At 40.5% G+C, this 24,129-nt stretch overlaps 1 protein-coding gene across 3 annotated transcripts in view; it reads right to left on the bottom strand.

Annotated features, from left to right (window-relative positions):
* LOC111862918 (dedicator of cytokinesis protein 9) overlaps positions 1-24,129 on the bottom strand; it is a 96,227-nt gene that overhangs the window by 45,199 nt on the left and 26,899 nt on the right. For 2 of the 3 annotated variants that reach the window (XM_023848764.2, XM_023848766.2), the window contains exons 11-21: positions 22,679-22,845; positions 21,908-22,066; positions 21,474-21,553; positions 18,780-19,033; positions 17,296-17,537; positions 15,112-15,205; positions 14,196-14,384; positions 10,924-11,109; positions 7,917-8,111; positions 5,320-5,466; positions 3,000-3,195 (exon numbers count right to left, since the gene is read on the bottom strand). In XM_023848764.2, coding sequence (XP_023704532.1) covers positions 3,000-3,195; positions 5,320-5,466; positions 7,917-8,111; positions 10,924-11,109; positions 14,196-14,384; positions 15,112-15,205; positions 17,296-17,537; positions 18,780-19,033; positions 21,474-21,553; positions 21,908-22,066; positions 22,679-22,845 — 1,909 coding nt within the window. The remainder of the gene's footprint in view (positions 1-2,999; positions 3,196-5,319; positions 5,467-7,916; positions 8,112-10,923; positions 11,110-14,195; positions 14,385-15,111; positions 15,206-17,295; positions 17,538-18,779; positions 19,034-21,473; positions 21,554-21,907; positions 22,067-22,678; positions 22,846-24,129) is intronic. The other variant, XM_023848765.2, reaches the window with a different exon arrangement.

The following is a 24,129-nucleotide window of genomic DNA, read 5'->3' as shown; positions in this document are numbered from 1 at the left end:
TGATCCACACTGCTTTAAAATTATTATTTTGGCACAGTAAGCCTATAAAAATTAGGAATAATAATCTCATATTATCTTAGAAATAATCTTAGTCATAAAAATCTTCCATACAGAGTCCCACGTCACACGCGTCACACCGGTACAGTTTTTGACACACAACACACTGTTTCCGTGGTTTTGATTTCTTTGCAGTTGGTGGAATCTTCCTTAAAAAATTTCTTTCTCTTAGATGGGCACTGTTTTGTCTGACTAATGTCGACCTGGCACTTTGTGTTCTACAGCATTAGCATATTTCACAGAGAGTCCCTCAATTAACTGAATTCTGATTGACAATTGTTCTATACTTTTCCTTGTGTTATTCCTATGTATTGTCATCACATTCAGAAATTTTCTTTTTGCCCCTTATGTTCTTGATTCTGTCATTTGCCACAGACTCAAGAAAAGCACTAACATCCATTTTCAGTGACTAATTTCGAATCTGATAAAACTGTTCTGATTCAGTTTGAAGTAAATATATTTTCCACTGGTCGTGACACAACACAGCTGGCCACTTCAATGCTCGTGACTGGCCTTGGCAGCTAAAACTGGACTGCACGATGTGTATTTAAAGACCAAAGGGGAATTACAGTAGTACCCTTCATATAGCGAACTGTTTATGGGTCGCTACATGGCAGTCATAACACACTTCTCAGAGCCAACATCACGTCTCAAAATCGTAGATTCTCCATGTGTCTTCTCGTGATTACAAATTCCAATGAAGAAGCAGCACTGGTCAGAATATGCCTCAAGACAATCGACTTCTCATTTGAGTAGCATGCAGGACAGCACACAGTATCAGGTTTGTATGGTAATAAGCACATCAAGTGTTGAAGTAGAACATTTTTTCAAAGAATTCAAATGTATTACAACTCCCGCAGGAAGAGCAAAGTGGGACAATGAATGTACAAAATGATGGCCTCAAATTTCCTCTTTAATTTCACACCAAAAGAATTACTTTACTTGAAAAACAACATTGCAAAATATGAGCTGAAGCTTAGCGCTGCACTACCCGTGCCAGGTACAGACTTCGGCCCTGAAGGTTTAATTATGCTGTCAGCATATCAGAGTACACATCATCAAATGTTAGGTAAAGCTATCCCTATAACAGGCCGTGGAGGCCCATAGGGTTGTGAGATGCTGAGGCTCCAATATTTTCTAGACAATCTGCTTATAGATGGCAGTCAGGTTGTCAGCCTTATGACCATCCTTTACCCCTAGGAAGATTGCTGGTACTCGTTTCTGTTAGAGGCTGGTCGACACCAGGGCCATAGTGCGGCTGGAAGGATTAGGTCAATTTAAAATTCTGATGACCTCATTGGGAATCGAATCCACGACCTTCTGGCTTGTAATGCAGTTTTGGGACTCGGGAAAGGACAGTGACAATGCGCCCTTGCACACTAGTGATTTGTTTATTGTGCTGGAAGTAAGGTTAGTGCTATGTGTGGTCATACAACATCAGTAATGGAGGCGAGTAAAGAGGAACAGTGAAGTGTAGTGCGCTTTTTGACTGCTGAAGGAGTAGGATGACGAGAAATTCTTCATCGCATGTCTGCTGTTTATGACGAACACAGCATGTCACATTCATATGTGCTGGCATGGCATATGAGATTCCGAGGACACGTGTCACTGCAAGATGACGATCGCCCAGGACAGGCTTATCGTGTCATCACTCCTGATGTTATTGCTGCATTGGATGGTCATATCCAGGCAAACCAACAGATCACTGTGGAAGAAATTAGTCTTTTGATGGGAATAAGTCATGGTTCCATACATGCCATGGTGACAAAACACCTGCTATACAGCAAAATCTGTGTGCAGTGGGTTCCACATCAACTCGTGGGGGAACAGAAAACTAAGAGAATGGCTGCATCACTGGGTCACTTGTAATGATACCACGAGGAAGAGTATTCTTTTCTGTCCCGTATTGCCATTGGGGACGAAACTTGGTGCCACCATTTTGAACCCGAGAGCAAATGGCAGAGCGAACAGTGGAAACATGTGAATTCTCCCCCACCGAAGAAATCCAAAGCCATACATACAAGTTCCAGTAAAGTGATGATGACGTTCTTCTTCGACTGCAAGGGCCCTCCGCTTGTCGAATTTCTCGAGCATGGGGCCACAATCGGTACACAGCGCTATGAATACACTTTGCAGAAAATGAGATGCCCCATAAAGTCAAAACGACCTAGAATACTATCGAATGGCATTATCCATCTTCATGATAATGTGCACCCCCACACTGCCAAATCCGTGAGGAATACGCTACAGAGATGGTTGGGAAGTGCTTCAACATCCCCCCTACAGCTCAGATCTTTCCCCATCTGATTTTCACACTTTTGGAGACCTGAGGAGAGACATTCGTGGACATCGGCATGCACTGGACAAAGACGTGTGTGGCTGGGTAAAGATGTGGTTCCGTAGACAGCCACAAGCTTTTTCAAGGATGGGACTGACAGTCTTATCTCCCAGCGGGATAAATGTATTAACAGTTTTGGAGATTACTTTTGAGGTAAGAAATGTTCTTTAATATGTTTTGGCTTCTGACCTGTTTTCATTTGACTGCCCCTCATAGTTAATGACATTTTAAAATATTTAATAAACACTTGAATCAAATATATTTTAGTGTCTTTTAAGAAAGGATTGATTTTGCTGTGTTACAGATGCAATACTTTACAATTTAAAAATGGTATTTCAACGCAACAGGATGCTGAAATATATAAGAAATTAAATAAGAATTTGCTTAAAATCCTGTACATATAACAATTATTTGACAGCAGTACTTTGTCTAAAACTCTTTGCTATGTTATCATTAGAAAGTTGCTGCATTCTAGTCTCAACGTGAGATAGGAACCCAAAATGGCGTACTGCAGGTCTTGTCGAGCATGAGACTCTCATACTCAATTTACAATGCACCATCGCAGATGCTCTACACAGAACATCTCTGAACTTCAAATACTAACCATTCCTGCTCCTGCTTCCCATCCTCGGATGAAGAAGTGGCAGATTAAAAGCAACATAGTGTTCATGTGAACAGATGATCTGGAGAAAGGCAAACTTGTAGTCGTATAGAGTCTTCGGATCTCCTGGGTTGAACTTATCCATGTACGAATTTATAAGTTTAAAAACATAACCTCGGTCCATGAAAGTCAGGCACTTCTGTAAAGACCATAAAACATTAAGCAAACTTATAAAATGACTCCTGATGTAACAGTGTTCTTGCTATATTTCAAAATTAGAACAAAGGCAATCTTTCTACCATGCAGCCATTTCTAATGTACAGGAAAATGTTACATAATGTAGCAGCAGGTCCTACTTCTTGTGATTCAGTTATCAGCACTGTCAGTAACTAGACAATAACAGATGAATGATGAACTGGAAAACATTCAGAAGGTAGCAATCATGGGCTGATCAAAATATTGTAGAGTGTAGAGCTGTTCCTATACAACAACCATGAGATGGATGGATATATCAGGGCCATTTCTGGGCAACGGCTTGGTAAACACATTCCTGTTGCTAGGCAGCAGATTTTTAATAATGCAGCAATAAAATGCAACAACAGAAGAGCTGTGTTTTCTATGTGGTCCATGCTGAGATGTTGTAACGAAGGGATAAAGTTAGACCAAGTTCAGTTCTGTATGAGAGGCTGTGAAGAGAAGAATTTATGTGTGATATCTGGAGTCTGTATTCAGTGAGGCTGTTATAGTTCCTGTGTTAAAATCTACTGCCAGGAAACAGCTAGTGGAGACTGTAATAGACTGAAGACACTAGTGTGTGTGACAGTGAACTGTAAAGTGTGGAAATAGCAATAGTGTTACGGTTATTTGAGGTACGACCTGTAAGCGGTAGTAAATCCATTCACCAATCTAAACCCTGTCTACTATCCAGAAAACCATGCAAATCCTGTCAAGATAACCAGTGTTCTTGATAAGATTTGAATTAAGCACCACCTGACCATGAGCCTAGAGTGTCACCACTAGGCCAGCCTGTTTGGCTGCATCATGTTGTGTAGAATCAATACACATGCATACATTTTCAGCCACACACAAACATTCTCTCATCAGTCTGCACAAGGTGGGCAACATGTTGCAGCAAATATGTGCATCTTCATTCCTTCACAAATTATGGGCACAATATGGGTGTTGTATGTGAGCATGCAGCAAACAGTGAGCAGGATGTTAACTCAAAAAGACGGCTCCTAATTAGTAGTTTGTTGTGAACAGAAGAGGTTATGTAAGTTTCAGGAAATCTTCCATTCTTCACTTCAGATAATGCTAGCAAAAATGGGAATGCTGATCCGTTCTTCATTATTTTCATATCCCAATGATAAACAAAATATTGTTGCACCTTAATACCACGCGATATTATATGTACATAACTGCAAGTCTGGGGATGGCATAAAGAAGTAAAGTTGTCCTTGTGCTTAATCAATTAAGCACAATTACCTGAAGACATATGGGGGAGTGGAAGTATAGCTCCAGATTCTTGACTTCAGCACTAGATGGAGGTGAGCTGTCAGCTTAATGACCTGGCTGTTTTATCCCCAGGGAAACTGCTTCCAGTATCAACTGGATATGTAGCTGGGTAGGCCCCAGAGCCAGTCTGGATACTATGAAGAAAAGAAAAATCTTTCCTCTGCTTGAAATCAAACCCCATCCATCCAGCCCATCACTATATTGACTGAGCTAACCGAGCTCGTAGTTTGGGGATCGACTTGCATTTAAGTATTTTAACCAATTTTGGATATTACGAGCATCTGTTAGAATGGACATCTGTTCGAATTGTATAAATTCTTGTAATACTGAGGCTGTGCACCATACAGCCTCCACATAATATAAAAGTTTACTCCTGTATTCAAGTATATAGGGCCTGAAGATGACATGCCTACTTGTACATGCCAAAATACGTGTATGTCGCCCACCTTGTGCAGACTGGTGAAGCAATATATACATCATGTCGCTGAAAGTTTATACATTCCTACAAGTAAATGTGTCCCTGTGCTTAACTAAGCATCACAACATGAAAGGCTGTGTGGATACAAGATGGAGGTAAGTGACCTGATCTGCATATTTACATATGTCACTCTCCAAACCGTAGGGCCACATAACATGAAGCTTCTCACTGTTCTCCTGCAGTGTCACAACCAGTAAGCCAAAAGCCCATATGATGATGATGTAAAGAAACTGAACTTGAGGCTAGTAAACTGTATCTGTTCGCTAACTAAGACATCCTAAAACATGCTGATATATATTTTATTTAAGCAGTTTCATGCAGGTAATTCACCTTGAGGAAGTTTGCCAGGCTGCGATTGAGCTCTTGGGTCTCAACTGGCATCTCCTTGTACTTCTGGATCAAATACGGGCACAGCACTTGGAGCAAATTCTGGATCCGATACAAGAAGTCAGCAGTGAACCTCTCGTTCCGGTGCATCTGCATTATAACAGCATACTCAATATTCTAAAATTACTGCCTTTTGGGATACGACGCTATGTAGTTTGGTGCATATGTATTAATGTTTTGAAAGAACCTGCTGCTTCCATCTTCAGGGTAGAAATTAGAAGTGAGAGTCAGTAAATAGGTCATAAATGGATATGAAATGTAAAAAATGTGATATTTGAACCTGGAAAAAACATTTATTTCTCCACACATCCTGTACCAACAATAATACACTGGTCCCATTGTTTTACTAGTGAGCTGAAACCCGCAGTACAGAAGTCTTTTGACTGCTGTCTGAGCCACTTCCACACCTGGTCAGGTATCGTCTGCGACTTTCAAACATTCTCGAATTTCTCAACCCAGTAGTGAACCACTATATGCGATAAACACATCCCACCATAAATGGGAAACTATTCTTTATGAATATCCTTTGCATTCAGTCCTTTTGCCCACAGAATGCTGCTTTTCGGTAGTACACTCCTCAAGCATAATCACCATTTTGGCTACTGAAAACAGCCTCTGAACACGTTCATGCGTGTCTGCTACCTAGACTGTTACGAAGCTGGACTGTGCTGCTACATAGCAAGACACACAGAAAACCTATCACATCCATTACAGCTGTTTTACTTCCATTTGTGACCTATTTACTGACTGTCCTTCATACATATTCAATGCTGTGAGAACCAGAATATCTCAAATTACTGAAGGAATGGTAACAGCACCTACACCCATATATGACCTGCAGCTTTTACGGAAATCAACAATGAAGTCTTCTCAAGCAACCAGGCACGTCAATATGGAGTCAGTGTCAAACACTTTGGAGACCATTTTCATCTCATTATCAGGGGCTAACACTGCATGAGTACAGCATCTGAAGTTTGTATTTATACAACAAAGTATGAAATGGGCTGCCCAGTGCATACTGCTGGGGTAGTACAGACTATACAAATGCAACATGCGGATGTGACGTCACAAAGTCTGATGCAAGATTTGAGGTTTTCAGGGCGGTGACAATAAAGACTTGCCGTGTAGATCTGCATGGCACCACATCCCAGAAGATTATATTTGAAAAGATCTGAATTTCACATAGCAGTGAATGCAAAGATTATTATCCTCTGGGATGTGACACTGCAGAGCTGTAACTTAATGACACTGTCAGTATCAGACGATATTACGAACGATAAATTGGAAATGATTTGGAAGGAAGTGGTTGTGGCCAGAACAAAGTATTACAGTGGCATTTTCCTGGAGGTAAAGAAGAAAACCACAAAAAAAACACCAATCAGGATTGCCAGTGTCCCAGCTGATTTGAGTTAAGCATCTCCCTAGTACAATTTAGATGGATTGGCCACACGATGAGGAAGGCTGATGAACATCCATAAAAGGTCACACTTCAGTGGAATCCTCAAGGAAACAAAGGAAAGTGAAGACCAAGAAACAGCTGGAGATCCACTCTGAGAGAAGCTGGAAAAAGTCGGAGTGACCTGAGGTATTTAGCGGTGGATCGGGAAAAATGAAAAAAAAAAAAAAAACTAGTAGACGACCTATGCTCCTGATGGAATGGCAGAATATTCTGTCATGTGTTCAGGGTTCCGTACAAATAAGTAATGGGTTCTGGATTAAGTGAACCTCTTTATTGGATGACTCACTTACAATTACAATTACAGTCACTCTGAAATAACATCTACCAGATGATGCGACCTGATTAGTCCGTCACTGCTCATGTTTCGTCTTCTGGTTCTTGGCTGAGCTGGTTTCTTCTTCTCTCAGCTGTGCTATGTCCACCTCTGTTCCAAGCTCGGCTCTCTTTGCCTTTGATCTGATCTGTTCTCAATTCTCCTCTGGTGTGACCTGATCTTCTCTGATCTGATCTGTTCTCAATTCTCCTCTGACCTGACCTCCGCTTTGTTCTCCTCTGATCTCATCAATTCACTCTGTTCTTTCAAGTCTCTTATATTTGACAGTTGGACAGACAAGAAGACACCTTCTTGAAGGATTCCATTTCATGTGTTAGCTAGTGTATTCATTACTGCGGGAAATGCCCTAGCTCTGGCTTTTATTTCCATGGTAACGTCTATTATGTATGTGCTGTCTCGGAAACTTGTTTTAACAGGCCGTTGTCTAGCAATGAACGTCCGTTCTGATATAATATATTTCGTCTTTTAGGCAGCACGCCACAATATTATTACCTACCTAGTATAAGCTGAGAATGTTACCACAGACAAAATGTTTTGTGATGCTGTATAGTCTGATAGAAAGGTATCAATGTTTTGGAGGAAACTACTGCACCCATCTTCAGGGTATCAGACTCCTCTGAAACACTGATACCTTTCTGCCAGACTACAGTGTTGCACTACAGAAGACAGTTATCTTCAATAGCATTAGATCTGGCAGCCTACCATCCTTCCTCTAACTCATACCTGGAGAGTTAATATTGTACTAACCTTGATACGCCCGCTGCTGAGAAGGTGCTGTGCCATGCTCTTCACCATAATATCAAAGAAGAAGTTGGAGTGATGCATGAACTTATTTATGACTAGAAAGTCTGTGTTGGCTGGACGTAACAAGGTGGGCAAGTGACGACTCATTTCTTCATGCACAGTTGTCAGACTGGTCACATTTGGTGTGACAAACACAAACTGTAAAGTAAGAAAGATCACATTACGATCTCTGGTTAAGGCAGTGGTAATTTTATCCCCTTGTATGGGACATCTGTACTTTGTTTATAACATTTCTGATGGTATATCACAACCTTACAGAAGAGCAAGAAGTTCTGGGAAGAACTGATTGCCTGCTTCCTCTGATATGACATGGACCACATGTTCAAGGTGCTGTTTTCTCTCTGGTTCAGCCCAGAGTTATAAAAACACAAAAACAACGCAGACATGGAACACATGAGTTGCATGGCTCCCTGGGTCCTGGGGCAGTAAAATATTGTCATGTGATAGTGTGACTACAGATGGAGTTTGGCTTGGTAACTGGATTTATTGACCACTAATAGATTGTAATTACATGTAACTATAGCATTATTGCTAATTCACACATTCTGCAGTTCACTATAGCGTGCCTCAGTCTGCTGTCTTCGCCAGTCATTGCTTGGTAACGGCTTCCTAAGGCAGACATTCCCCTTACAACAGGTACCCAAACTATCCCCATGCCTCAGCTACCAGATTCTAACAGCAACAGCTCACAAGGACTGAACCATAGCAGTCCTCTAAATCACTCACTCTACAACCAACTCATTCCACTCCACTCCAGTGCACTGCATTGATCACATAGAAAACACCACCTCCAACAGTACTTCCACTGTTGCATACAGGCTCCTGCCCACCTCCAGTCATTCATTCATATTCCTGTTGCCCCTTCTGGAGCATAGGGCATTAGTGAGACTCTTCATTTCGCTTCAGTTTCTTAATTTTGTACACATTCGGTAGGAATCCTTGGATGGGGGATCACCCCATCACAAGGCTGACAACAAGAGGACAACACAAACACAGAATAAACATAGACAAACATCCATACCCATGACTCCAGTGTTTGAGCGGGTGAAGACAGTTCGTACCTCAGACTGTGCGGCCACTGTGATCACCGTATTTTAACACTACACATAAATAATTACAGGTATCCCTTACCAGCACAGGTTACATTCTTGAAAAGATCAATCTTATGGTAAAGTTGGCTGTCAGGGGAATCATGGCCATTGTAACATAAGAGCTTAACTAAGTTGCCTGACTTTTTACTAGAACAAGGGAAATATGTAACAACATGTGCTGAAACAACTCCATCAATATTACTACTTGCAATTATTAAATGAGAGAATTTATTGTTCATACATTTCCATAACAAAGCAAACTGTAAGCAACAGACGCAACATCTTTGGGAAGTACTGTGGGAAACAAGAATAGGTCAATTCAAAACAGTGTGGTCACATTTAATGCAAGGAATCTGTCCCTGAAGACCTCGCATAATTGAAGACAAGCATTCTCAAAGGAGTAATAATAATAACAACAACAGAATTTGAGTTATTTCAAACTCTGTGCATAAAGTAAGACTTAATTAATATTTTTTTTATATCACAATACTTCAAATTCGTATAAAATGCAACTGCACTCCACTTGTATTCAAGAGATGATCAGTTTGATTCTTGACAGAGGTCTTTTGTGACATTCTGCAGTTTCTCCATGCAAATGCAGGGATAGTACCTGAATCAAGCTATGGCAGTTTTCTCCCAAATTTCTTCCATTTCATCCACCATTCTGCCATTCGATACTGCACAGTCCAGGCACTAAGAGCGCGATAAAATAACCCATAAAAGGCAAAAGGTGACAGAATTAAAAATCATATTTTTAGAGAAGATGTAAGATTTGAGGCTTTCACGGTGGTGACTATGAAGAAAGCATTCTTCTGGGATTTGGCACCGTGTATATGTGGTGTTAACCGACGTTTCGGAGGAACGTATCGCCTCCATCTTCAGGGTAGAAGAAAAAATATAAGAATTCTGCAAGCGGAGAGACCGTGAGAACCGGTAAAAGCAGACTGTGTGGAAATACACAGCTATGTGAGAGCACAGAGGGTAGGGGGGAAGGGCAAGTATACAAGTGAAAGCAGTAGTGTGGGAGGGGTAGGGGAAGGGAGCTGGGACAAGTGTGTTTTTGTGTAGGGAAGAGAAAGGCAAGGTTAAAGGCTGGGCACTAATCCGTAAGCTGAGGGGGGTGGGGGTGGTTGTTANAACCACCCCCACCCCCCTCAGCTTACGGATTAGTGCCCAGCCTTTAATCTTGCCTTTCTCTTCCCTACACAAAAACACGCTTGTCCCAGCTCCCTTCCCCTACCCCTCCCACACTACTGCTTTCACTTGTATACTTGCCCTTCCCCCCTACCCTCTCTGCTCTCACATAGCTGTGTATTTCCACACAGTCTGCTTTTACCGGTTCTCACGGTCTCTCCGCTTGCAGAATTCTTATATTTTTTCTTCTACCCTGAAGATGGAGGCGATACGTTCCTCCGAAACGTCGGTTAACACCACATATACACGGTGCCAAATCCCAGAAGACTGCTTTCTTTAGAGAAGGTGTTGGAATTCAAAATTTGTTAATAGAGGTAGAAGGGAAGTGACTACAATAGTTTGGTTACATAAACAGAATGGAAAAGAGAACATTTAGAGGGCATCAACCAAAATTTAAAGAAAGGAGATGTACAGGATGACATAGCAGTAGCTCAGTCGGATACAGGAAGATAGGAAAACACAGGAAAGAGGTCAGAAAATAAAAAAGGAAAGACTGTGGGAAGAAAGAAAAGATTGGAGATTTCTGTCTGCTGACGAGTACAAAATGGAAATGCTGAGAGGAGGAATAGAAAAGAAAATTTCTATGTTTTCAAGAGATTTCTCCAGAATATGCAGAATTCATCACATATCCACCTACCTCATAACTCTACTTGAAGTCTGCTCACCTTGACATAGGCTTGGAGGATTTCCTTCCGCCCAGCCTGGTGAACCATGTGGATGATGTGTATCAAAACCCTGATGATATTAAGTCCAATTTCTTCGCTAGAGGTCGCCACCAGGAGACTGAATAGGTGATTCAAAAGAGTCGGCAAAAATGTAACAGCAGTCGGGAGCTGGATTGCATGTGTGGCCTGCAAGTCAAAACCAGGGTAATAACACAAGATTTCTTACACTAACCCCTCAGTGTGGGGTGCCAATGCTTGTCATGATTTAGTCACCACTAAAACTTGCAGCTTTATCTACAAGGCTCCTTCAGGCAAAATGTAACAACTTCACATCTATATCCACTAAACAGGAGTACTCTGACACATGCGATGACAGGCAGTAACTACTTCACGACGACCTACTCTTTTCGTTTCATGCTGAGGGGGTTAATAACTTTGAGATTATGCCATGTAAAATGCTCAAGATTTTCCTGTTTCAGTGAACCCCGTGACTGTCAAATTCAGGACCGCTGTCTTTGGTAGGTTCTGGAAGCCCTTATATAGATCTGGCTGTGTGCATGTGTGTGTCTGTGGGGGAGGGAGGGGCCATGAATGGACAAACCAAAGAATGGATGCTACCTGACAAGGAGCAACCATGTGGCTCGGGCCAAGNCAAAACCCCCTGTTTTGTCCAATCATGAATCTACCCCCCCCCCCCCATTTAATGTCCATTGCCAACTCTACATGAGAGCATTTAAAACACCCTGAAGAAACTAACCATGGAAACTTTAACTGCAATCCATGCAAAAGTGGAAAACCTTCAGCATCCTCTGTCGTTTATTCCTGAAAGCCAATTTCACATAAAATCCATAGAAGACAACAGTATTTTCTTTTGCCTCTTATTCATTGTCTCACTTGCAAACTTCGCTCACTGTTATTCTGAGAATATAACTCTCTCTTCACTCCACTTTATTTTCCTTTTGCAGCATCCATGTTTGTGTTCCTTTCATATGTATGTTCTCACCAGTTGGGCATAGGTGAATGAGTCATCAATGCAACAGGACGCTCAAACACAATAATGTCACAAATCAGGGGTTTGTGTGACTTATAAAATGGATTTTCGATTTGATGATTGAATTTATTGGTCCTTTATAAAACTTGTTACAACATTTCACAAATCACTGTCTTCGGCTGGATGCTCTCAACTTCTGACAACAATACACTAATCCACTACACTTACTGAACTGTCAGTGACTGCTGGCTTCTCATTATGTAGCCTTGGGTTAGACCACGCAGAAAACACTTACATTGCCTAGCAATGGATGCCTTCTACTGTTGCATGTGCATTGCTGCAAGATGTGTTTACTGAGTAGCTGCCTAGCAATGGGTCTATGTTTAGGCTGTTCATCCCAAGTAGCCTATAGGCGTACCACCATTCCTACCTCCAAGGGCTGTGTTTGGTTTCATCTTTCCGTGGCTCAGTCTTTTCTGTGGTGACTTCTCTCCAACCGCTCCCACTGCTCCCTTCTTAAGATGCCAGTCAATCCAATTTTTTCCTCATCATCCTTTTTCCTGATTCATGGGGCAGAACTGCTTAGATTGGCTCGTGTTTCTACATTTCCAGCTGTCACTCCATGTGCGCTCTCGTTTTCTGTTTTGGAGGGGGCTGACTCCTCCATAATGCCCAGTCCCTCATTTTCTGCATCCTAGCAGAAGATTTGGCAATTCGCTTCATGATCTCCAGTCAGATCCAGTTCCCGAAAATCCTGCCAGATGTCCTCTCACTCATCAGATGTAATTGCTCCTTAACGTCTCAGTTCTTTACAACATGGCTGCCCTTCAGTTTTGTGCGATGTTTGTTCCTGAACATACATTCTTTACAGACTCCTTGTTCCAAACTGTACTTGGTCTGATTTTTTCTGATGTTTCCCTTGCGTCGTACCACTCCACAATTTCCCTGGGTCCGTTCCTTTAGCTCTCGGCATCACCCTACTGCTAGATGCCAATCCCTGTGCCACTTCTTCCATGCTCCAAAAGATTTCACTGTGGCCTCTTCCTTAGGGACCTTCTCATGCACCGTTACAGCCTACATTTCATCTGGATTTACCTCCATTTTCTCTTGATTGGTCTGCGTCACTTCTCAGTTGGCTTTTGTCTCTCTCTAATTGTCCTTCATTTCTGCTAGCCAAGCATCCATCTTGGCTATTGTCCATTCCTGGCTGGTGATCATCTTTCCATGCTGGGCATCTAACTCAGCGTTCCTCACGTCTATATTTTCATGAAAGGAAGCCATCTTGGCCAACATTCTTTTGTGGGTGCCATCCATCTTTTCTTCAAATAACAGTAGGAATTTGAGTTTGAATAAATAATAATAAAAATTAATAACAACAGTTACTTGCTCCATGTCCATAGTGTGCTGGAATAGCTTCTTCTGCAGTCTCCAATCCAATAATTCAATCACTCCAATTCCACTTCGGACACCAAAATGTCACATATTAGGGGTCTGCGTGACTTATGAAATGGGTTTTGGATTTGATGATTGAATTTATTGGGCTTTTGTACAACTTGTTACAATTCACAAATCACTGTCTTCAACTTAACACTCTCAACATCTATCTGCACTACACTAAACCACGCCCAAACTGTCAGTTATTGTTTGCTTCTTATTATACAGCCTCAGGTTGGACCACAAAGAAAACACATCCACTGCCTAGCAATAGATGTCGTCTACTGTTGCATATTCATTGCCACAGGATCTATTTGCTGAATCGTTGCCTTGCAACAGGTCTATGCATTACAAAATTACAAAGTAAGTAGATTCTACTCTGAATGTGATGGGAACCAAAGACAATGTGCCAGGCAGTTCCACACAGCATTCTTCTAAAGGATCATTCACTCAGAGGCCACAAATTAATAATCATAAATCATAAATCATGAAATAGTTTATTAATGAAAATAAAACTAAGCAAGAACATACCTAGGTAGATGTAGGGATACTTAGGTTGCAGATGATGGAATTAGCTTCTCTCTGCTTGGAGACACAGGCTGGTATGACACTCCACCTTCACAAATGTTACAGCCAGCACAGACTGTAGGAAATGACATGAACTGCACAGACAGGCACAGAGTGAGTGTTGCCAAGTTTCGTATTCACTGGTAAACTACTGCATGATTTATAATTATTCACTTTGGGCCTCTTGAGTGAATTGTAATAACCAATTCTGGCATACTAACAAAGATGTTTTAGATAAAGCCTGTTAGATATATACAGTACTTCAGCGGTTATCTTCTACCTTAAGAATTTTGCAGATTTCTGTCTCAGAAGGTGGAGCAGATGTCCCTCTGTGTTCCAACATTTTGTCTGTGTGAGCAAAGAGATTGTGCAGATGTTGGTCACGCGTGACAACTGTGGATACCAGCTGAAAGTTGACACTGAAAATTTGTCTCTGACCATCTATCCACGAAATCTCTGGACCTGAATACTGAAACAGAGAATGATATATAAAACATTCTAGAAATATGATGGTAATTATATAAATAAAACATATATGCTTCTGTTTTTAGTATGTAGGATTACAAGAGCATTGTCTTGCAAATGAAATTATATGATATAAAACACAGACAAAGATTACAGTCTTATAGAATGTGGTATCATGTATTTTTCTTTTCTCTTCATTTTTTTAGCTGGTTATTTTACAACGTTGCCAGTATGCGACTACACAGCATTGAATGGAAGAATAAATGTTGAACTAGAAAGGCTGTAGGAGGAAGCAGTCACTGCTCACTAAGCTACTATCCTACCATATGCATGTACAGCGTGAGGAAAACCAGAAGAAATCTTAGTCAGGACAGTCAGTGTCACAGCCAAATTCAAACCAAGCACATCCTGAAGATGAATCTAGACGATAAACGCTAGACTAACCTGATCAGCGATGATAAGTAGTTTGGGGGATAGGTACCAACATCACAGAGCAACCTGTGGCTCCATCTGCAGGGGAATAAGCCATACAGGTGGATGGGTGATATAGAAAAGGAAGAAAGGGCACAGGGACTAGAGCAAAACAACAGGAGCAACATAAACAAGACCCATGGGCCCTTCTGAAATGTCAGTACCTACCAACAAACTACAGTCTCAAACCGCAGCATGGTTTTACTTTCGAAACTGTGCAGACATATGTATCAGTCAGTTTTGTTACAAAACTCTATTACCATTACCCCTTTCCCAAGACCCAAAGGCTGAACTGACAGATAACCAGGAGGAAGATGCGATGCGACAGGCAAAACTTGTTCTTCAACATTCAACCTGAAAGTCAGGAAGAAAACACATATTAATTCACATAATAACACCTCAAATAATTATAAGACAAGAGTTGTCTTCTGGACAGTGGGAGCCAGGATAGTGCAGTTGCTATAGCGACTGGCTACGGGCTGGATGGCCGAGAGGTCAGAGTCCTGGTAAGGTCAACAATTCTCTCTTCTCCATGTCCAGACCGATTCTGGGGCCCACCCACCCTCCTATCCAATGGGTACTGGGGGCTCTTTCCCCAGGCATAAAGTGGCCAGAGTGTGAAGCTGACCACTCACCTCCAACTAGTGCTGAGGTCCAGAAAATGTGGAACTATACATCCGCTCCTCCTTACACCTTCATGACGCAGTGCTTAATTAGTTAAGCATAACGACAACTTCACCTTCATCTTCTGGAAAGTAATGCCATGTAGTTAAGTTGAAGCCCAACATTTCAGAGGAATGTACTGCCTTGGTATTCTGGGTCAAAGATTAAGTCAAGCAAGAAACCAGCAAGAAGCAGGCAGCCAACATAACTAAATAAATAAGACAAATAACAAAATCTAATTGATGCTGCTCCACTGATGAGTCACACTGCTTCCTGTTTCTTGCCGGTTTCTAACTTAGTTTGTTAGCAGAATGTTTCTCTGAGATGTTAATAAACTTCTACCAGACTACACTCCATTCGTTTCCAGAAGTCACTGCTGTGACAACATCAAATCCATCAACAACACTGAACTTTTAAATATCTTCACATTTTTGGCAAATTCACAACGAAAAGTTGCAAAAATACACCTACTGGCTTTGCAATACCAGTCTGTCTACCTGCACATAATAACTCAAGAACTGCTACATTGACTTCTGCAAAATTTTATACCAGGGAGTTACACTAAAAATTTATCACAATTTGTCAATTTTGGCTATGATCAAACACGTGAAAGAGTACATGTTTCTGCATACATCTAAAGCATAACTCACTAAATATTTATCAGAATCAAAGATGTTTTGAATAAACGCTGTACAGAAGAATGAACAACAAATTTTATACTCAGTATACTTCCCTTTCAAAATTCTGACGGTTTTTGAGATAATTAAAGATGAGTAAGTGTGCCATAACTGTTATGCTATTCGCATATTCTCAACATTGTCACTGGAGTGTAAAGAATGTACACACTATCCAACATAGGATCTGGTCCCTTATACAGCCAACAAATTTAGCTTTCAACTGCCCTCTAATTACACCATAGCAGACCCCATTAATACTTTTATTTGTCTATTGTGCCTGACTAGTTATAAAGCATGCCCTCATATTACAGAAGGGCTGTGTTCTTGCAAATAATTAATTTGCTTAGTGTGGGGGAGAGTCCAGCTGGGTCCACTCAGCATAGCAGCCACTGATTGGCCTATTGTATCTGCCCTGGTTGATTATGATGATGGAGAATTTGGTGGAATGAAGATTGGCAGGGGAAACCAAAGTATTCAGAGAAAACCCGCCCCAGCACCACTTTGTCCACCAATCCCACTTGATCGGATCAAGGATCAAACCCAGGCCGCTGCAGTGGGAAGCCAGCGACTAACCGCTTGAGCTATGCTGTGGCCTGTTCTTGCAAATATGTTCATATCACAAAATTACACATGGCAAACACTATTTTTCCATTGACTCCCCATGCATTCCTGTGCAAATTCTCTGTATATAGTTATAATAAAGGCAGATGTTGTTACTTGAAAGAAGGCAATACACTGCATATAAAACAATATTGCAATATCTACCATACTACCAGCCATATTCCTATGTCATTGCAAGTGAATAATAGCCACCTAGACATCCTGCTACAATCAATGCAATGCAATCTGTATTTCTAACAGAATTATCATTTCTTACAAAACGCTTGGACTAAATCTGCTGTTGCTTTGAATTTAATTTTTAAAAGCTTCCAATATTTCATGGTTCACACTGTAAAAATTATACTTGTGTCACATAATTTCTGTAAGAGAAAAATTCCATAAAGGCTGAAACATCTGTATCATATGGGCACACTGTATTTAGAAGTTAATTTCATATTCACATGAATCTATTCTGAGCAGTGAACAGTGTATGAAGTTCAGTACCTTCCTCTGTGAAGTAGTGGCAGCCATGCATAACCAACGCATGTCTCGATGCCACTCTCCTTCTTCTTGGAGGGCTCACATGAAATGTGGTAGAACTTGAAGAGAAGATGGTGTCTGTTGTGCAGATGAATCGGAAGTTTCAACTTGATCTCCTCGTACCAAGCAGGAGTTGTGCTGTGATGCAGCACGGTACATGAGATCTGGTGCACAAAGACCGGACCACCTGGGCGCCCATACAAACACTGTAATGGAATGCCAAAAAAAAAATTATTTTCTCAGTATTGTGCAGGTGTATTATGAAATGATTAACAAGTACAAAGCAGGTTGGTGTAGCAGTAATGCTCTACACTTGGGTTTGGAAGGTGTTTGGATCAGATGTCAGCGAGCTATGCTGATTAAGGTTTTTTATGGTTTTCTTCAGAGCCACCCTCCCATGAATATCTTAGGATATTACCTGAATTACACCATGACCAATTCATTCCACACCCTTCACAACTCATCAATCTCTTATTGTGGGTTACTTTAGAATGGCTGCCAGTAGCTAGACTACAGAGCATCATTAAATAACAAGAAATTCTGGGAAGAACAAATAGCCTACTTTCTTTTGACTACAAATTGAGGGTTGGCCTTGGCATGGACTACATAGAAAATACATCATCCAACAGTTCTTTTAAGGCTGTGTGTGTATTCATTGTTGTGGGAACATATTTACCAAGCTGTGGACTAGATCAGTGTTTCTCAACCACCAGGCCACAGCCTGGTACAGGCCCTGGCATCAATTATACCGGGCCCTCATCCTATAGAAAAAAGAATTTACTGGGCCACAGTCCAACAAAGGTCGAGAACCACTGGACTAGATTGTCTCTTGTGGCTCCATCATACTGGCTTTCAGGCATCATGTCACAATACTCCTGCCTTAAGGATGCTCAGCAATTTCAGAGGCTGTAATGTTGATACTACTGATAGGAGGGATTTATGAAATATGGCGCTGAGATAGGCTCAAGTGCCATGACACACAAACCTTTAAAAGCTGTTATGGAGAAATACAAACACAGACACGGCCAAGTAATCTCATAAGCCTCCTTTTAATTTTTCAAAATAATGAGAGCACACTAAAACTACACATCTACAGCAGTTCTTAAAATCTGTCACACTGCAGCACCCCCCAAATAGTATTTAAATGTATGCTTTCCTCCCATCTCTACCACTCTGTATGCTACTGCAGGTCCGTACCAAGCTGTATAATGATCACAGGAACCTAAACAGCTTAACTTCTCTACGCCTACACTACATTATGGTCACTGGCTGCAGCTACATTTTCTGAAAGTGCCTACATTAATTCTTAGTAACCTTCCAAAACTGTGACAGGACTGAACTACATTTTAAATAATTCTTGAGAACTCGACTGCCCTGTTTAAAGAATATCTTGACCATCCTGGGGATCATGACCCGATGTTCAAGACCTGCGTAGACTACAGACTTACACATAGAGGGTGCGCTCCTTCTGCATCTGAATCCATCAGCTCAACAATGCATGCAATATTTCTTGCTCTTGTGAAGGTCTTCTGTGTATCAAAAGCTAAACTCTGTGGATACACATACAGGTGGTTCAGAAAGGTAGTGTATGGATGAACATCTTTCTCAGTGGTTCCTTCAAATTCCATCACTTCAATTGTTGGTTCATTCGTTGGTGGCATTGGAAATGGTTTCAGTGGAGATAATGATGCAGTTAATGAATCTAAAATAAAGATAATTAAAAATATTTTTTTGATTGTGCAGCAAAGCATAACACCATGAAAACAGGACTAAATGTAGTAATATTGTATTAACTGAACATAAATACAGAACACAGTAACACCAGAGAACGAATCAGTTCTGCACAACAATAGAGATAAAAACCAATAAAAGAACACCTTTATGAGTGCATTCTATTGCAACACAGAGACATGAAGCTACCAACTGCTCACAATGATAAATTGTTTTAAGTTTTAACTTTTAATGGCAAACTTGTAATCGTAAACATAACGCAATTTAAATTGTAAAACAATTAATATTATTAAGAACTACACATAGCGTATGACTGTACAGCATTAGTTTACCTATTTTATATCATATGTCACATTAGATATGTGTACATCAACAGTATGCTTACGTAACAAAAAGTGAGACATTAGCAGAAGTGATACAAGGTCACGCGTTACAAAGTCAATAATTAAATTGTGTATCTAATGAACACTGAAGATGAAGCATTAAGGGTTGACACATGTAGTGCTGATTTTAAATTATCCAATAAAAACATTATTGCTTTTGATGGTTGAATATTTTAAGGTTTAATACTTTTTTTATTATAATTAGGAATGCTGACTGCTGCGCTTTCAGCACAAGTTATGGGACAGATCTCAAATCGAAGAAAAACTGAACACTGAACTGTGTACTTTGTTATGGCTGGAGATGTACAAGATGTATGCTTTACGGTGTAGTTTTCACATCTAGAAGTTTGCTTCTGTTGCAAAACTGAATGATTCTTTTTCAAAACTTCAGTCCATTCACTTGCACATTCATTCTTTGTATATTGTCCAAATTGAAATTTCAGATTCATGAACACAGGTATATTTTCCACAATTTTATATTCATCTACGTTATATTTAAGTTCTTCTTGTAAAATTTTAATTATTAACTGCGCAGATTTCAATTCAGTTGTGAGCACTTTTAAATAGTTCATCATTTTAAAATAATTTTGGCACCTATTTTTTTTTTTATCCTCACAAAGATTTTGATCGAAATAGCGAGAGCAAATATTAAGCACAGATTCTACTGAAGCCATATTAAGTGGCTCCTTCTCGACAGTGTCAGGGCTGGCTCTGGGGCCCAAAAGCCTTCTATCTAATGGGTACTTTCACTGGGGGCAGAGTAGCTGAGGCATGAAGTCGATCATTTGACATCATCTACTGCAGTGGTTCCCAACCTGTGGTTCGAGGACCCCCGGGGGTAAGCGAGTAATTCAAAAGGGGTCCACGGGATAGTTTATTTTCATTAAACTTTATCTTAACATGTTCCTCATATCTGGGATATTTGCAAGCTATATCTCTGGCTCTTGAGGCCCATGGATGAAGTAAAATTTAACGGGACTGTTGGTACCGTTACTTCTTCCCTTTGTAAAGCAGAGGTGAATAACCAACGATTTGTGTAGCTTTTTCCAAGGACATTTTCTTTTGGTCAGCCCATTGCATCTGAGACCTGTGTTTCAGGGTGGACTGCTGTCCTCCTTACCTGCTGTCTGACCATTCTCCCCCTCCCTACCAAATCCACCCCTCTTTGGTTGGGAATAAAGCTGGGACCATTGACCATATTTCTTATTCATTTCAGTGACAGAGTGAACAACCTGTGTGTCTTTAGTTTTTGTGCAGTGAATTTTCATAATATTATACAAGTGTGTTTTTCTCGGTTCAATGTTCAGTTTTTCTGCTCTTGTTCAAATAACTGAGTTTACGACGAAACTTCTGATTTTCAGTTTGTTCACGATCTCATTTAGATATGGATCAGCGGTTAAAGTGTGGATCGTTGATTACATGAGTGTTAAATTCATAATATTAGGCCTAACTGATATGTTTGTGATCTTCTGAATAAGCTCCATTTATAACAGTATTTTGTCATAAATGACACATTTAGTGTTGTAAAATTGTAAGTTACTGCTTCACTCTCATGATATGTAAAATATAAAAAATTTCCATTTTGGGTTTTGGGGCCGTGGTCAATTAACATTCGGTACAGGGGGTCCATGGCATAAAAAAGTTTGGGAAACACTGATCTACTGCATAGGTTAAGAATGCATGGAGCCATACTTCCATTCCCCCATACATCTTCATGGTATGGTGCTTAATTAAGCATAGAGATAAAGAAAATAAGAAAGCAACTGCTGACCTTGGATTGCTGCAGCTGGATGTTAAATGAAGCAAAAAGTTAACCCTTTCCATGTCGAGTTGTTTTGGCTAATTAAAAAAAAGTGTCACAGAACACATACAAAATTCTGTACCCTATCCTGACTTAACCTGAGCTAATCTAATGTAACTTAACCTAATATCAGCTAATCTAACTTGTCAGAGAGCATACATACACAACTGCAGCATGGAAAGGTTTACATCTGAGTTCTACTGTATTCAGTAAAATATGTAACATACTTTCAGGAAGTTCTGTGATTTGTTCAATTCTGATCTTCACCCAACCAGGAATCACAGTCAGTCTGCTCATCTTGTCTGGTCTGGAAAAAAAGAGAAACAACAAACAATTATCAGGTTAAAATCACTGCTCATCGAAACTTCGTTCGCCAGTGTTAAATCTCTGCATAAAGCAAAAGCTATGATCAGTAAACTAAAGAATGAATCCAACTTTAATTAAACACTAGTGTCTTCTGGGGTGAGACAGCATGCAGACTGCTAGATATTCAGTCACATTTCACAGAAATGCACTCCCTCCTTTATCAAGGTATCACGCAGTAAGCTCCTCTACACGTCATCATGTACCACAAGACAGTACTGTGCATATAGCTGCTTCGTAAAAATGTTCCAATCCCCTTCACTTTCTACATCTGACGGAGTGGCTTCAAAACACTTACTTTCGGAACTCTGAGAGAATCCTGAGTATTTCCTCATCTCTCAGTCTATTTCCCTCCTGGCGGTAAACTGCTGGAAAGTCAGATGTGTCCAGTTCGTTAGTGTATAACCGAAACAGTGGACGGGCCGTCCATGCAAATGGCATTCTGTAGTTCCCTAATCTGAAAGAAAAAGCATTTGAAGGGTGTAAAAAGATAAACTCTGGACAGTAGGACTGTGGTCTTCTAGAATGTGATTTGTAAAGCCTGGCAGACGGTTACCAATGTATTAGAAGAACCAGCTGCCTCTGTTGTTGGAGAAGAAGCGAACATTGTGTGAAGTAACCTCCACTCTACCCTGAAGAGGGAAGCAGCACATTTCTTCAAAACTGATAAAGATCAGCCAGACAACACTTAACACCACAGAATACACATGACATATTCACATTCTGAGCTCTAATCTATACAAGCGAACAAAAAAAAAAGACTCTTTTAATTTTTTCTACATGTAAGTTCCACTCTGTGTGTGTGTGTGCATTGCGTGCATTCATGTGCGTGGGTGTGTGTGTGTGGGCGCGCGTGCTTGTGTGTGTGTATGATGTACAGTGACACCCCTATTTATTTTCCTTGACTGAAAGCTGTATCCAAGTCAACACTCGGTTTTGGCTGCCTCAGGGCAACAAACTCAGCGTTCAGTTCTGTTTCTTAAGATTTTCTTCAGTTTAGTGGTCAAATCCACTGCTCACTATGCTTAAACTAATATTATGTACACTTAAAGTTTATATCACTGCATACCTTTGGCAACATGTTTTCACAGTTTTGTGTACTCTGAGCCCAAGTCGAGGATCTTTTGTGCTGCGGATGTACGGTTCTGTTGTCTGACATATGCCACCTTGGAGGATCTTATCTATTTTCACTACTACGAAGATATCTGGATGGGGGTTGCTAATACTAAGCACAGCCTGAAAAATAATTATTTTGAAACAAATTTAGTAACAATCGACCAACCTGTACTATCAGATTTCTTCTGCAACAGGACTTTCTCACACTACAGTATGGCACACACTGCATGGGAATCTGCTGTATCCTTTCACTGTAAAACCAGTACAAGGCTTGCAGCCAGAGGAAGAAATCTGAGTCTCTGGTTTTCATGAACATTGTGGACACCTGTCAATTTCTATGCCATGTGCTGCGGAATGACGATGGATTTACACAATTTCCATGCATAAGCAACAGAGAGTTCTCAAGCTGCTCCTCACTAGAGCTCAGATCTTTATGTAGTATCATCATGCAAAATACGTACATAATTATGTAATAAAATATGTGGATTCATTAAAATACATAGCATTACATAAAAGTAATATTTAGTTTTGCAAGCAACCTTTATTTATGATCGTTTGGAACATTCAATGATTTCTTGATGCACAACACACAACTAGAATCTTTTCCATAATTTCAACACTGTCAGTATCAGGAGTAGAAAGCACAGATGACTGAATGATTAATGAATGGAGGGCAGTTGGTGCAATGATGATTGATGGCAGAAACTGAAGCCCTCAGGGAACACCTGCCCAAGTGCCACTTTGCCCATTATGTATCTCACAGGACCCAATATGGGACTGAATATGAGTTGCAATGGAGGTAGTCCAGGAGCTAACCACTTGAGTTATGGGATGGCCTTTAAAGCCTGCTCAGGGAATTGTTTGTGAATTATGTATTACCTCTTAGAAACAAATTAAATAAAACACTTGCTTTCATAAAGTTAACCAGTCACCTGAAAACATTAGACATATTGCAAGAACAAACTTTTCCTCTATCAGACAAGCTATTTGAAAAAAAATTTAGAGCCAATACAAGAATGAGACTTTTCTCTACTACACCAATTCCTTCACCATGATCACAATTTACAAACCCACATACCCTTGCACAATGCAGCAAAATGTACTATTTCTGTTCCCTTTGATATTAGATCCCTTTTCAATTAAACATTACCATAAAGCATTGTACATGGTGTCCAGATGAAAGGTATCCAAAATAAAAAAAATATATATATATCTTAATTGTACATGGATCAGAAAGTTAGAGTACGACTGGACACGGGGGAGACAGGAAGTGTGCAGATTGGAAGAGGAGTTCGACAAGGATGCTGTTTATCACCAATTCTGTTCAACTTGTACAGCGAATGCCTTACCAAGGAAGCTCTGGATGGGCTCGGTGACTTCAAAGTAGGAGGGCAAATTATTCAA

The sequence above is a fragment of the Cryptotermes secundus genome, unplaced genomic scaffold (genome assembly GCF_002891405.2).
Source record: "Cryptotermes secundus unplaced genomic scaffold, Csec_1.0 scaffold582, whole genome shotgun sequence".
Classification (NCBI taxonomy): Eukaryota; Metazoa; Arthropoda; class Insecta; order Blattodea; family Kalotermitidae; genus Cryptotermes; species Cryptotermes secundus.
Note: the sequence above shows the minus strand (reverse complement) of the source record. Positions and strands in the feature narration are given on the sequence as shown.